Source organism: Euprymna scolopes, chromosome 13 (genome assembly GCF_053919585.1).
Source record: "Euprymna scolopes isolate OS-2025 chromosome 13, ASM5391958v1, whole genome shotgun sequence".
Lineage (NCBI taxonomy): Eukaryota > Metazoa > Mollusca > Cephalopoda > Sepiida > Sepiolidae > Euprymna > Euprymna scolopes.
In genome coordinates this window covers 98,390,532-98,407,355 of record NC_136494.1, presented here as the reverse complement: position 1 = coordinate 98,407,355, position 16,824 = coordinate 98,390,532, and the positions used below count along the sequence as shown (strand labels likewise).

At 33.7% G+C, this 16,824-nt stretch overlaps 1 protein-coding gene across 1 annotated transcript in view; it reads right to left on the bottom strand.

The window, feature by feature from the left end:
* The window catches only part of LOC145292104 (serine/threonine-protein kinase Nek10-like), a 150,866-nt gene that overhangs the window by 54,215 nt on the left and 79,827 nt on the right, over positions 1-16,824 (bottom strand). The window contains exons 10-13 of the mRNA XM_080138192.1: positions 12,606-12,692; positions 9,776-9,868; positions 5,804-5,969; positions 1,262-1,301 (exon numbers count right to left, since the gene is read on the bottom strand). Coding sequence (XP_079994318.1) covers positions 1,262-1,301; positions 5,804-5,969; positions 9,776-9,868; positions 12,606-12,692 — 386 coding nt within the window. The remainder of the gene's footprint in view (positions 1-1,261; positions 1,302-5,803; positions 5,970-9,775; positions 9,869-12,605; positions 12,693-16,824) is intronic.

Here is a 16,824-nt window from a genome sequence, read left to right as displayed (position 1 = left end):
AACACTTCTTTTTTAACAGATGTAAATAACACAACACATACCTGAATTATTTATGAATATTTATTCTCATGATCTGGCCGGCATTTTCAGAGATTACATGTTCTTTACATCTTGACTGTCCGAAGTGACGCCGCTTCCCACATCATCTTGATTCGTCTGTTCTCTTTGATGTCCAGCTAACGACTGCCTAGAATCTCCCCAAATCTACATACATCACGTTTCTTTACATCACATCTTTACGTGTATCAGACCAACCTGATGTAACCCCAATCTAGTTATTTGTTTATGCAAACCCAAAATCATGTTTACATCTATTTTCTATTTTCACATTCCTTTTGCAATATTATATGTCAATCATTTTTCCCCAATTTAATTGTTTATTTTTTTAATCATAATAATTGATCCAGAGACCCGCCGTTGCTCGAATCAACTAGTAATAATAATAATGTTTTGACCCTTGGCCTTGCTTGCCAGTTAACACAGATACTATGCTATGATCACAGCCTAAAGGGTCATAACATTATACTCATCTGAATAAGCACCTACACTTCTGTCACATACTTTTGCTAATACACTTTCTGTTAATTATACCACTATGTTTGTCTTGATTATTATCGGCTTGCAAGATCATAACATTACATTTGTCTCTATGCACAGTTGATGATGCCATTAAAATGATGCTATCACTAAAGGATGATATAATCGATTGAAACAGAGATGGGAGATAATCAGGCACAGTAGATAACATCACAAAATTATATCAGCCATCAAATAAGAGGATAGAACACTAGAGTAATTTCTAATTATATTCTTAGTATTGCTTATAACTGAGGATTGAACCTTCAATCTCCAGAAGACCATCACTTAGAACTGATTATCACTTAGCACTTTATCTATAGAGTTCCTATTTACTTTGCCTCCCCATGGGACAGAGTTAGACAATGAGGTCATTTTTTAAGTGGAGAAAGGAACAAAAATTAAAAATTGTCTCAGTCATGAAGGATTCCACTCCACTGACAGCGAACATGAAATTGAAGTGTAGCAGCTGAAGAACAGATACTACACTTTGATCTTGTCCCAAGTTATTGAGGTCTCAAGTTTAGCAAGAAGTGTTTGAGAAAGGTCAGAGATTATATTGGCGGAAACGTTATGCAAATAACATCCTAAATGAAAACAGTAACCCGAATAATTCAAATAATGCAGAAGAGAATTAGATAGAGTTTTTTTTTTTTTGTTTTAATTTAAAGAAACTTTTACTTACCAGATTTGAGTGAATAGCTTAATTCCAGCAGTTTTGGATTCTGTACAAAATAAATTTTGAAAATCATTTTTCTAAAATAACTATTGAAGTAAACTTTATTAATCATCTTTTTTACTTTAATCTATATACTCTTAGAAAGCTATGGTGTTGTCAAGTTTGTATACAAATAGAAACATGTGATTGGTTGACAAAAAGGAATAGGCAGAGTACACATCACTAAGGAAGACTTGAATCTGATGTAAATGTAAAGGATTTTTTTTTTAACTTGGATATGTGCTTTATAAATAAAAAAAAAAAATTAACACAATCTATATAGCTATAAAAGTGAAAGTGTGTGTGTGTGTGTGTGTGTGTGTGTGTGTGCGCCCCTACGAAACAACTGTCAATTTTCAGTCTACAGACTTAAAATTTGATATACAGGGTATTGAGAATTGGGAAAATCTTTGTAATCCGTTTTTGGACAGAAATTTGGCTGTTAAGGGGTCAAATTTCAACAATTTGACCTTTGAGAACTCTACCAAACGCCTCAGCCAATTTTGGGTCTAAACACTTGAAATTTTAGATATAGGTTCCTTGGACATGGATCTAACTCAACTTGATTTGAGCCCAAAACAATAAATGTTAAGGGCTCATAATAGGGGTCAAAGTTTTAAAATTGACTGTTTTTTTTTTTTTGCTCAACATACACCTCCAAACACTCAGGCAACGCCGGACTGAAATGCTAGTTTAATAATAAAAAAAAAAAAAACATTTTTTTAACAGTGACCTTTTCATAATCTGCAGAAAAAGTAGACAAAAAGGTTATTCGGTATGAGTTCAAAGTGAATAATTTTTGTTTAGAAACATCCTATTCTTATCTTATCTGGTTGGGCTTCTTGCTCAGACTAATGTGACACTCTTTCCAGATTTCCCTGTCTTCCATCAGCTGCCTCAGATCTTCAGGATCACAGTTGGCATCATGTGCAATTTGTTAGATGTATGTGGATCTAGTTCGTCCTATGCTCATGCATCTGTGCCATCGAGTCCACAGCAATATATTTCTCACCAGCTCTTGCTTGTTTCTCTGGCAGTGATCGGCAAATCGTAGATGTTGCTCCCTGATGTTAGTAGATATGGTAGGTAGGTTACCATAAAGTTGCTGCTTTGTGCTTTAGAAATATAATTTCTAATATATTTTGGATAATAAAAACAATATATAAATATATTTACTGTACTATATTTTACAAATAATTTTATTCATATTAGCTTTAAAACAATGGATGCTAGGTAAAGATGGAAATATCCAGCTACTGCACTAACACTGCCAATGCAGGTGCATACTAATATATTTAACTAGCAGGGAAACCAAATGTTGCTTGGGATTGAATGATAATAAATGTTTTACATGTCTATATTTTTATTGTCATCGAAATTGGTGAAATCGCCCATTTTTCAATGAAATTGATTGATTCTCTGCTCTAGTTGGGGACCCACCGCAGTGCACTGGGATGTAGTTTCACATGCCTCTCCGCAGTGACAGTCCACAATACATTGTAGTGTACATTGCCCTGTAGAGAACCTATCATTGATTTAAAAAAATTATTTTTACATATAATGGCTTGAATTAAAGTATAAAATACAAAAGTTAAGTATCATAGTTCAATTGTGCTCTAAATAGAAACATACATTTCGAACACACATCTGTTATATCAAAGAACCTGTTGATTATATATACCGGGCTTTTCTGTTTGTTTGGTAATAAAACTTCCTAAATGCACTTGTGATGTTAGGCTGTATAAGGGGTTAATTTTAGTCAAAATCGCTTGTTCCTTCTTTCATTGGATTTTTTCAATTATCAACACTTATTGAAGACATTCTGGGCTTGACCGTTACTCCTGATTTTAAATGGAACACGTACATCAAATCTGTTGCCAAGGCCGCTGGAAAACTGGTGGGATCTTTCTATCAATCCAGTAGATATCTCACTGCTGATGCAATTCTCTATCTATATAAGAGCCAGGTACGTCCAATGATGAAATACTGTTGCCACATCTGGGCAGGAGCTGCTAGAAAGGACTTGTCCTGCCTTGATAGAGTTCAAAATAGACTTCGTAGCCTCGTAGATGTCCTTTTCTCTTCCCTGCAACCTCTATCTCACAGAAGAGATGTTATGAGTTTGTCTCTGATGTATCGTTATTTTCATGGAAAGTGTTCAACTGAGTCTATGGTCCCCCCTCTCCAAACTTTCACAAGAAACACTAGTTTAGCTGAAAACACTATCAATAATTCCTCCCACTCTTTATCTGTGCCTAAACCTAAACGTGGATTCCATGAACAAAGCTTCTTTCTTAGAACTGCACGACTGTGGAATTGTCTTCCGTTTTCCTGCTGACTACAATATGGTTGTCTTCAAGTCTAACGTAAACAAGTTCTTGATGAGACATTCCATATAAGTTAACAAATTTACTGAATTGATTACTATATTGTCCAATTTCTACTGTACACTCTTTAACCCTTATCCTCGAGTGGCCTCTTGGCTTTGATAATGTAGTGATGCCTGTGTAAAAAAAAAAAAAAAGAAGAAAGAAAAGACATTCTGATTTAACGAGCAGGTATACACGAATATATTTGATTTGGTTATATTCTAACATGCTGCCAATTTTTATTTAGTTTTGCATGTTTATGACAAATATACTTTTTTGAATGTTGAATGCTGGACCACAATATCAAGACGTTATTTTATTCACATTTGTATCCTTTCCTAACAGCATCAGTAAATCTCTCTCTGCACCTAAAACCAAGCAGAACTTTCATTAACTAAGTTTCTCTTTTAGAATATCCCATCTGTGGAATATAATACCACAAGGATGCTTTCCAACTGACTACAACAGTCATTTTCAAGTCTAATGTGTACAAATATTTGTCAAGCTGTCATCTTGGATAATCAAGTCCTCTTGAATAATCTTCTGTCCATTCACCAAATTTTTCCAATCCTCTCATGGTGGCAATTATCGCCCAACTGACAATCTATTTAACCCCCAAGACCAGGAAAAAAAAAATTACAATGAATCAGACTGCATTTGAACGTGGCATAGGCCAATCATGTAATAAATAGAAGGAACTTCAGACTGGCAATCTCAAATAGGTTATCTTTTACATCAGGTTTTCCCAACCAGTGTTTCACAGAATCCTGCTGTTTCTTAAGAGCTTGTCAAGGGTTCCTTCAAGAGATACTGACAGATAAGCTGAAATTATTATGCCTTTGTCTTTAAGATTATTCAAGAGAACTTGATTATCTAAGAGGACAGCTTGACAACTATTTGTACACATTAGACTTGAAAATGACTATGTTGTAGTCGGTTGAGAAGCATCCTTGTGATATTACACTCTAAGAGGGAAACTTAGTTAATGCTTTTTCATTTTTTTTTTTCAAACCTAATTTGCATATACATGTATGGAAATATTTTTGGAAATTTGAGGAATATTATAAAAATATTTTCAAACTATCAAATCATTTTACAAAAAAGTATAACAGTCACAGATGTTGTAGGATGCATTTAGTAAAGTTAAAACGGTGACCTACTGGTCAGAGGACATAAAACAGTACATGAGCGATTTCATGTGAAATCAAATAAGTTGACCGACAAGTACAGACTGAGTTCAGCAGTCCATCAATCTCTTAAATTGGTTATAAAAAGAGGAATATTGCTTGCATTATGTAGGGGTTTCTTGGGACATCATTATTATTTCTAGAGTTTCACGGAGGTAAAAAGGTTGGCCACGTTTATTGTTATCATATTGTTAAAACATGACGTTAATGATTGAGTAAGAAGTGAAGTTTTTATCCAAATAATTTTGTAAAAAATTTCTTGTTCAATATAGAATTTAAACATTTTTTTCTTCACTTTTTTATCCTTTCAGATGCATGCATATATTTCTATTAGAGGCTTGGTCTGTCAGTTGACCTGTCACGTTTATGTATTAAATAACATTTATGTCATTTTGTCATACTTATGTTTGAAACTGTATTTCCATTAATCTGCTATGCTGAAACAGCATTTTTCATCCATCTGTTATGCTTAAGTTTGATATATAATTTTTATTCAAAAGCTGTTTGGATTTTTTTCATGTTCTCTTTAAAAGGAAAGAAAATCTAAAAAAATGAAAGCAAAAATATGCAAAAGAAAAAAGGTAAGAGGAAAAGAAAAAGCAAGAGGAAAGGAAAAGCAAGGGAAAAAGGAAAAAAATACAGAAAAAGAAGAAAGGAAAGACAAAGGAAAAAAAGAAATGGAAAAGAAGGAAACAAAAGGAAAAATTAGAAACAAAGGAAATAAAGAAACAAAGGAAAAAAAGAAATAAAGGAAAAAAAGAAATAAAGGAAAAAAGGAAACAAAGGAAAAAGGAGGAAAAAAGGAAAAAGGAGGAAAAAAGGAAGATACAAAGGAAAAAGAACACAACGGGGGGGGGGGGGGGAAGAGAGAAAAGAGAAAAAATAATGATATAAAGGAAAAAAGAGAGAAAAGAATAAAGAGAGAAAGAAAGGGAAAAGAAACATAAACTCACATCCATGTGTGGATTTTCTAAGTTACTCCATTGTAAAAGGGAGAGTAACAAAGGGATTCCACCTAATTGTTTAATTTCCTGCCTGGCATCAGGTTGTTCGCTCAGCTTTACCAAACACCAGACCACTTCCCATTGAAGTTCTTCATTCTCACGATTATGAAGTTGACTGAAAATTAGAAAAATACAAGAAGTCAGAAATAATATTCAAAGAAATTGAACAAAAAGAAATTAAGGGGGGAAAAAAATGAAAAATGAACATTTCTTACAGGATTAGAATAATTCCAAACGTTTTAATTATTTTCTTTCTTCATACTTGTGTTGCCAGTAGCAACAGCAAGCTCATCTCCCCTCTTGCCTAAATGGATTCAACCAGTTATCACTATTTAAACTTAATGAATGTTTTGTAAGCAGTAGCAACAGAGAAGTGACAGTGGCTTAGTGGTTAATGATATGGATTGACAACCTGGATGTGCCAAGTTCGAATTCAGTTGATTTCAGAAACACTTTCACTTAGGGATGTTGGCAACCTTCCTGTGATCCTTCCTTTCTAGAAAGAATTCTAACTAGTAAGATATCAAGGAAACAAATGCTAATGATAATTATTTGATTTATTAAAAAAATGAATGAATGAATGAAGGTTGCTCAACAACAATAACAACAGCAGCTGTCCCCTAAAGTCCAACACTTCCTCATCTGGAATTCTGGTTCCAAATAGAAATATTCATGGTAGACAGGTCTGAAACCTAGTGTTATTCAGATCGCAACTTGGCTAACAAGTTTGGGTGAGAATGCACAAGGAGTCTATATTAGAAAGCATCATCATCTAATTTCCCCTGTGTGTGGCATGCAAAGACGTGAAAAGAACAAAACCGCGAATCAATGGAGTTAGGACGACAACATTCCTTTATATTCTAAGTTAAAACTTTTTTACATGTACGATGTTCTTATTTGCATCAGACGATCAGGTGGTGTGTCCATGATGCTATATTTCAGGATGTCTTCCCTACTTCAAGCGTGTGTTCGATTTTCAAATCTGCATGGTAGATTTATTTATTTTATTTTACAAAATAGTAACCCCTTATCAAGGTCAGATGCCACTCGAGGATCATGGTTAATGAGATAAAATTATTGCCAGATTTAAGTTCTAATACTTGTCGAGACAGTTTTATACAGCAATCTGTTGATATTGGCTTTGAAGATGACAAGTTGTAATCTGTGAGAAAACAGTCTCATGGCAATATTTTCCACGGACAGAAAGCACTTGCAAAAAAGTGATGTTCATGGAAATTTAGCCTGACATATAGAAGGGGAAAAGGAAAGTTTTTCTTCATTGTGGAGAAGACGAGTTTTTGCTGTGAACATCTTACAAGGAGGAACAAGAGATCGGAGCTCAGTCAAGCACTTCCCATGGAAATAACAATTGAGTAGAGAGATATTAGCAAGGTTTTTTATTTTAGAAAGTAGATAGAAATCAGTCGAGGAAAATTTTATTATTTTATTGAACTGTTTTGCATTTTACACTAAGCATTAGTGAAGAATTTAAAATGTCTTATTTGCAATTCTGAGTTTTTCTGGCGGTATGTCGTGGAGCTGAGTTCTGTTGTCAGATGTATAACATTTCTGTAGTGACGCTCTCCACCCAGTATTTGACAAGAGTGGATAGCAATATACCCATTTGTATAGAGCCAGAGTCTTTTTTTAAAAATTGTGAGGTGACGTTATGTCCTTCACTGGTAACACAGTCAGAAAACTATCACAGTTTGAAGGAAGTTGGTTTTCATGACATGCAGTATTTTGTGTGGACTGTAAACTAGTTATCTGTTGTACATTGTTGCTATTTGTCCTGGCAGAATTCTTCTCACCAGAGAAGAACCAGAACTTGATCGGACATTTGACTTTGAGGAGTTTCTTAGCTTTACTAAAGAGATTCTCTTGTGCGTTGGTGATATGGAGTTGGCCCTTGCAACTTTTGTATGACGAACAAGTTCTTGTTGAGCCATCCCCTTAAATAATCAAATTATACTCAACTTCCACCTCTAACGATTACTACACTGTTGTCCAAGTGAGCACTCATTAACACTTATCTTCAAGTGGCCTTCGGGATAAGTGCTGACTCTTTTGCTTTATAAAAAAAAACAACCTTGTTCGGCACTTTCTTTACACTCTAACTCCTACTTCTCTCACATTATTATACCTAAATCTTGTCAGAGCTTTTTCTGCAGCTTCTTGAAGAATTTCACTGTGTGGACAGTCAGAACGTCTGTTATGATCCTTCTTGTTAATCACTGCTTTCATGTCTCTGTCAAAATTCTCCAGCTCATATCTCATGGCCTTCAAAGTATTCAAAAAGCACTGAGCTGCAGCTAAGATTTCTAAAATTTTTAATCCAATGCAAATCATCATTATGCAGGTCACATCAGTTGTGGTAGGATCTCAGATTCTCTTAACTTTTTCACATCCACCAAAGAACATGGCTTGATAACTCATCATTCGCCCTCCAGTAATGACCAAGAAATTTGGTTCTCTTTCTGATTAATTCTGAAATCCAAGGAAGCTGTCTATAGTGATGCTCTCTTGTGGGGTGCTGCCTCCAAATGTTGAGTAGATCTTAGTATTCAGATATACACATCATCGATTTTCTCTAATCTTTTGGTAAAAAGTCCAGGTTCTACTTCAACAAAAAAAAAACTGAGGTAACAATGGTTTAAAAAAAAGTCATGTAAAAAAAATTTGACTCAGAAATTGCTTTCATCTTTTCTAGTTCAGCCCAGACCTTGCTGATTCATTTATTTAGTTCACTCTTGGTGCAATTTTGCTTAAACTTTTTACTGACAAGATAGACAAACTAGTCAGCATGTTTTAGACAAGTCCTATCTAATGAAGAAATATTTCTGTGTAGGTTCAGGAGAATGTGCTCCATTTTGCTCGTGTTAACAAAAAGCTCAATGCAATGGCACTGCTGTTTTAGAGGCGGACTATCTAAGGGGAATAACTCCCAGTGGCTAAGACAAAAAAACATTTTGAAATAAATAACTGAGGACGCTAAATAATCACTTAAACTATGAAACAATTTTAAGTAAAAAAAAAAAAGATCTCTTCATAAGGTTAGGTTAGGTTAGGTTGTTTTTGTTTTACGGCATATCAAACCTTCCTCTTCATAAGAGAATGAAAAATAACAATACGTGAATACTATACCTGAACAATACTATCTTAACGAAACTAAAAATGAAAATGTTAAATAACAAAATAATTAAACTTATTCATTAACATGCACAAAACTGATAGTCAATAAAATGGTTCTGTAATTTTATGACTAATTTCATTCAGCACTTTTGCTTTTTTAATTAAGTACATTTCCATATAAAACTGATAATAAAAACTATTGTCTTTAAATTTTATATATTTTCTTGTAAACAAAATATTTTTTTATTAAATTATAAAAAAAATATTTTTTTAAGTAGGTAAACATTTATCATTGGCTAATCGAAAACTTGTCCGTTGTTGGCTATTCGAAAGATCAACAACTTTTTATTGGCTGATTAAATTATTTTAATTAAGTACATTTCCATATTTTCTTGTAAATAAAATCATTTTTATTAAATCTTTAGAAAAACAAGTTTGTTTGTTTTTTAAGTAGGTAAACATTTGTCATTGCCTAATCAAAAACAACTTGTTCATTGTTGGCTAATCGAAAGATCAACAACTTTTTAATTGGTTAATTGAATTTCATATTTTGTCGCTATTGGCTATATAACTAGCATCCCAAATTATTTATTTGAAAAATATGTTGTTTTTTTGTCTCAGTCAATGTAAGTTATCTCCTATAGATAATCTGCCTCTAAAACAGCAGCACCAATGCAACTTGCCATCTCTTTGAGACAGTCTAGTAGGACTTTTGGTGTACAAAATAAAAAAAAAAAATAAAAAAATTTCATGAAAACATGACAAAAAAAAATGGAAAAAAGAATAAACCTGAGTAGAATAGGAATTCCCTCATAATTCTTCACCATTTCTCGACTCTGTGGATCATCACACAGCAAAAGACGAAGAAGGTTTGATGCCAATCTGAAAATAAATATGTAGTAAAATACAGTCTACAAATCTGTAGTAAAATATTTGTTGTATTCTTGAAAAGTTATACAAAGTTATTACTGAAGTTGAAGGAACAATCAACATGATAAATAATTTCTTTTTTAATAAAAAAAGGAAAAATCACGAAGTGAAAAATCAATAACCACTTTAATAAAATTACTACTACAAAAAAATTCAAACATTTAAGAAAATTACAAGTAACTGAACACAATTTAATTTAAATTAATGTTTTTTTTACAATCACTATCATTAAAAGCACATTTCTTAGGAAAAATATTGTAAAATATTGAAAAAACATAAAATTTTGTATTAAATGATAAAATAAAAACTTACTATATAAATAAATGAGTGTATTTTTATGAAAGTTTAATGTAAAATTATTCCTCATGAAGCCACTATTTCCTGGGGATATCTTCACTACTGCAAAAATCTGTTACTAAATTTTGTAGAAATCAACTTTGAATTCGGATATTGATTGAATAGCATATCCTTAGAATATTAAAAAAAATATTTTCAAACTATTTGTTCACTTTTTTAGAGAGTAAATATTTAAAAATTTTAAAATACACTATTTATACAGATATCCTTTGTTTAATGTTTAATTTGTTTTATGATACAAAAAAAATCTATTACGTTTTTTTGTATTTTTGAGATGAGGATTGGTTATTCATATTATAGTAGAACCCCGGGACACGGTGGCCCTAGGATACAGTTTTTTCAGGTTCTGATGTAGAATACAATGTTTTTCCAACCCCTGGTTACATATTTGTCTTGCGTTACAGTGTTATTTATAATGTTATATATAATGTTACAGTGTTATTTATAATGCTGCTCAGGTGTTAATCTCTTCATGACGAATTGCCAAACCAATCTGAACTCAAAATAACCAATAGTTACCAAATCTGTTATTAAAGAAAAAGCTGCCAATTTAAAGTTCGCTGCCTCTAAAGAACAAAAATACCCTGTATAAACACAAAGTAATTATATATACATTATTATTCTAACAATAATACTTAATTTAAATTTTAATTATTGTTATAAAGCTCTATCTGAAATGATACTGAGCCCTTTATGTGCACAAGATCTACTGTTTTGGAACAGCTTTGTTTAGATAATTTGATTTATACTGTTATTGAGATACATGTAGTTGTGACAGGAAGAAATACATGTATTTGCCCTGCCTTACAGTATTATTTATAATGTTATTTGATTATATACATGTGTATTATATACTGTACTGTATTTGGTTACTAATTTTTAATATGCACTGTATAAAATTTTGCTTAAGCCTCAGTATACAGCGATTTCACCTTACGATCCCAACCCCAGAACGGATTAATGCCATATCCCGGGGTTCTACTGTATTTAGATTTTTCAGATTACTGTTCTCATCTTGAGTGTCATTTTCACAACATTCTAGTTGATGTAAACTTAAACTTTCTTCAGGCATATCTTGTCAAACTCAGGAAATCTACACAAAATTTCAAACAGAATCTGTTATTTAATTTAGGGGGGGAGGTAGCATGTTTTTGTACCATGATTGAATAGACGTCCTAAGTAATTCACAGTTGTATTTTTGGTCACCCACATTGAGAATTGAACCTTCAACTTTCAGAAGAAAATCACTTTTACAATTGATTTTTCCCAAGTACTCTAACCATTGCGCTGCGGGTCCTTGTGGATAAATTCAGTTGTAACAGTGACACTCTTCTGAAGGTTGGATCTTCAGTGTGGATGACCGAAAAATGCAATTGTGAATTACTTAGGACCTCTATCCAGTCATGGCTGATGGAATGAGAGCATGCTACCCTCGGGAATTAAATAAAGGGCTTCATTCGAAATTGTGTGCAGATTCCCCAAGTTCGACAGAAAGATTCCTGAGATCGACAGGATACACCTGAAGAAGGTTGGGGGTTACATCGACTGAAATGTTGTGAAAATGAAACTCAAGATGAGAACAGTAGTCCAAATAATCCAAATAATACAAAAAAAATCTATTTTTGAAAAATTAATTTTGTTTCTTTGTTTTAATATATATTTCAGTTATTTTATGGGCCTAGCTGATAATTGCCCACATTGACCTCAAATTGAATCAAAGGAAAATTTTAATCATGGCTTTAGATTCTGTGAAAAATTTAACTCATATTGAAACTCATTTGAATGTTCTAACTATCAACTGTTCAACTTTTATAACACATAAACATGGACATGTATAAACTGAACTGCATGCGCCACTAAAAATTGAACAATATTATTCTTCAATTTTTATTTTACAATCTGCAAATTTGGTTCTAAACTAATAATATTTAAAAAAGAAAAAAGAGTAATAAAAATGATGATGTGGGGTGGGGTGAGGTTTACATTTAATGGATAGTATTCTGGAGAATTAAAAAAAAAAAAAATGAATTCATTACAGACATCTTCCAAGGTTAATTGCCAAAAATAAGATAGGTCACTATTTCTTAAAGCATTAAGTCAATCAATTCAAAATGTTGATAATATAAACTAGTTAAAAGAGATATTTCTATTTTAAAACTAATCCTTAATCATTATTTTCTTTTAAATGAAGAGTTGGGGGGGCCTAGCTGATAATTGCCCACATTGACCTCAAATTGAATCAAATTTAACTCATATGAGACATCAAAAAAATTGTTTTGTTTCGTTGATCTTGCAACACGAGAAAAAAAAAAAAAAAAAAGAAAGGATTTACTTTTTGGACGTTGCATCATATTCTTTTATGATTTTCAGAATGGTTTCCACTGTGTTTAGTTTCCCAATCTGTTGGCATGGTTCGGGGCTGAGAATAAAACACATTTTGTCATGTGATTATATTATTAATGATAATAAAATCTGGTTTGAATGCACACACAAATGGAGTTGCTAAGCCTAACACTGATATTGGACAAGAGTAGCAACCATAGTTTAAGTCAATGTCCCTAATAATGCTGGCTTAAACAGTGTTGAGAAAGAAAGAAAACTAAATACAACATGAAAAAACTAGAGTTTTAGGAATATCTCCATGATTCCAGTAATTATAGAAACTATTGGATTCATGAGAAAGAATTTCAAAAACTATTTGGTCAATATACCCAGTGAAACAAGCACAAGCAAGAGAGATAAAAATAACTGCATTTAAAGGGACAATTAGAATTGTAAAAACATCTCTCAGAGTTTCTGAAATAGTGGGTGAATGCCTGACATCCAGTAGGATTTCCCATCACTAGCAGATTTCTGAGAACTTTGAAGTAAAATGAAACAAAATAATTATATGAGAAAAATAAAAATTAATATAGTTAAATAAAATTGTAGAAGGCGGTACAATTAGAGATGCCCCATGGAGAAATATTTTCTCTCTCCCTGCTGAACAATGTGCAAACGAGACCACTGACTGGTTCAAAACTGCAATCGAAGCGCATGTTCCCATGTGGAAATTTTATAGTAAGCCCCACTCTCCCCAATGGTTTACGTCGACTTGTGCAACTGCCATTGCTCAAAAGCAGCATGCATACCGTAGGTTTAACCGACATAAGTCCAGTTCAAATAGACTGAAGTATATAGAAGCTAGAAATAACGTTAAGAAAGAAATAGCGACAGCTAAGAGAGAATTTACGGAAACCACTAAAAAGCGCATCGAAGCACAAAAACTAGGAACTCGAGACTTCTGGAAAATCTACAACAGTGTAGTAAATAATGGGCAATCAACAATTCCCCCACTAACCAACAATCACGAGGTTGTCTCCTCAGCAACAGACAAGGCTAACATGCTTGCCAGTCGGTTTGCCTTAAACTCCACACTGGACACTTCCAACCACCCCCTACCTGACTTTCCTATGCGGACAGACGCCACGCTAGACGATCTGAAAACCACCCTTGCTCAGGTGCATGCTATCATAAAAAACCTTGACACTTCAAAAGCATGTGAACCCGATCTTATCCCAGCTGTGCTATTAAAAAAGTGCTCAGCCGAATTAGCTCCAGTTCTCTCCAAACTCTACAACAAATGCCTTAATGAAGCTTGCTTTCCGGGCTGTTGGAAAACTGCTTCTGTTGTACCAGTATTCAAGAATTCTGGCGAAAGGACAGACCCATCAAATTATCGCCCCAGTAGCCTCCTCCCACTTTTTGCCAAAATATTTGGGACCATAATTAACCATACTCTAGTCCATCATCTTACAGATGCTAAACTACTGACTGACAAACAATATGGATTTAGACAAGCCCGTTCCACAGCAGACATCCTAACTGTGATCTCTGAACGTATATACCATTCACTGGACAAAGCGGGGGAGGGCAGAGCAGTAGCTCTAGATATATCTAAGGCTTTTGACAGAGTATGGCATGAGGGTCTCCTCAGGAAAATCAGATCATACGGTATCACTGGTAGAATACTTAACATAATTAAATCCTTCTTAGATAAGAGAAAAATCCAGGTTGTCCTCGACGGTCGTACATCTAAACAATATGATATAAATGCGGGGATGCCCCAGGGTTCTATCCTTGGACCTCTATTGTTCCTGATATTCATAAATGACCTCCCCGACAACATTGCCTCTGAGATGGGTATATATGCTGATGACACTACACTCTATGGCAGGCACGACAGGAAGACGAATGAACACATTTCTAAAGAAATGGCAGAAACACTCGAGGAAGACCTCCGATCTGTAGTGGAATGGGGACAAAAGTGGTTGGTCGCGTTCAATGCTGCCAAGACTAAACTAGTTTCATTCAATAATTACAAGAAACCCTCTCTACCACTCATAGCAATGGCCAACGACTCTTTATCTGAGAGTCCATCTTTCAAACTCCTTGGCCTAACGTTCACAGGAAACATGAGTTGGAACAATTACATTGAAGGCATTGCCAGGGCCGCTGCAAGAAAGGTGGGCTCTCTCTACCGTGCTAGAAAACTACTAACACCCGAAAGTATCCTGTACCTCTATAAGGCCACCATTCGCCCATGTATGGAGTATTGCTGCCACATCTGGGCTGGTGCATCTGCTACTAGTCTTTCGCTCCTTGACAAGGTTCAAAAGAGAGTCGCAAACCTGATAGGCCCTGAACTGGCATCTAAGCTTCAGCCTCTGTCCCATCGACGAAATGTTGCATCCCTTTGCCTTTTCTACAAGTATTTTAGTGGTGAATGCTCTGACGAACTGCAGACACTTGTGCCCCCACGACGTGTGCACCCTCGACAAACCCGACAGGCTGCTAAATCCCACCCCCACACTGTAGATATCCCTAGATGTAAAAGATCTTTTTATTCCAATAGTTTCTTCCCCAGAACCGCTAGACTCTGGAATTCCATTCCAGGTCCCTGCTTCCCCAACAGTACTGACGTGCAGAAGTTCAAGTGTAACGTGAACCGACATCTTGCTGCCCAAATCCCTACATAGTACCCCAGTAGTTGTTGCCCCTGATAGTAGCCCCCTACACCAAAGTGGCAATTTGCCTTGTTTGGGGTTAAAATGTAATAAAAAAAAAAAAAATTAAAAAAAAATGCAGAAGTAACGGAAAGACACAAGCTGAAGCAGGTGAGAAATTTTATTAATACAACTTATAAATACATGTGTACATATTCATATATTTCATACACGCAATATATTTATATTTGCACAGTGGTTACCTGGGAAAGTCGGTCTGGTGGTATATCCATGTTATATAATATTTTGAGAAAGATCTCTTCGTCAGATATTTACTTGACTTTGATTAAATGTACTGTTACATTTAATCAAAGTCAAGTAAATATCTGACGAAGAGATCTTTCTCAAAATATTATATAACACGGATATACCACCAGACCGACTTTCCCAGGTAACCACTGTGCAAATATAAATATATTGTGTATATGAAATATATGAATATGTACACATGTATTTATAAGTTGTATTAATAAAATTTCTCACCTGCTTCAGCTTGTGTCTTTCCGTTACTTCTGCAATTGTACCGCCTTCTACAATTCTATTTAACTACATACTATACAATGCTTCAAGCAAACTACACCCACCTCTTAAAAATTAATATATATATATACACAGTGAACTATGTGCAATAAACAACAAACAATTGTGCTTAAAGGAACACTTAAAATCTTACAAAGATCTTTCTAAAATAGCTGATATCTAGCATCTCGTAGGATGCTCAATTCCCAGCAATTAAATAAAGATATAAAATATATAAAACATTCTATGCATCATCAACTTACTACAATATGGTCATCTTCAAGTCCAATGTGAACAAGTTTTGATGAGCCATCTGTTTAAGTAATCCAGTTTATCAAATTCACACTACTAACAATTACTACATTTTCCCATTGACTACTGTACACTCATTAACCCTTATACTCGAGTGGCCTCCGGGCCTTGATAAGTGGTGACTCCTTTGTGAAAAAAAAAAAAAAAAAAAAAAAAAATCATTTTTTTGAATTTTTTGGATGAGGATTGATTATTTGGATTATATTCTCATATTGTTTCAGTGAAAATTCCATAAAGATCTTAGAATTCAACAAGATACATCTGAAATTACCAAAATTTTAGCCTATTCTATATAAATAAATGCAAAGGAATTTATTTCAAGTTTGCAACAATGTAGAGTTCATTAAGTACAGAATTTTACAAAGCGATAGAAACTTAGCAAAGCCATCTTGTTATTATAAAGTTGCTTATGATTATGTTTTAATTGTTTCAGAGAAAGGTTCATTTATGGATAATGAGAAAACCTAACTAAAGGTTAACAGAACTAAAAATGGAGGTGAAAGTCACTGAACAAAAAAGGAAAAATTAAAATAATGCCTTCATTAAAAATCAACAAAGGCTAAAATAACATTTAAAAAATAAATTCTATACGTTAAAAAATCATGAAATGAAGGTGAAAATTATCGTACTTTAAAACCTTTTTTTTGCAAATCAATATTGAAATTGTTTTAATTA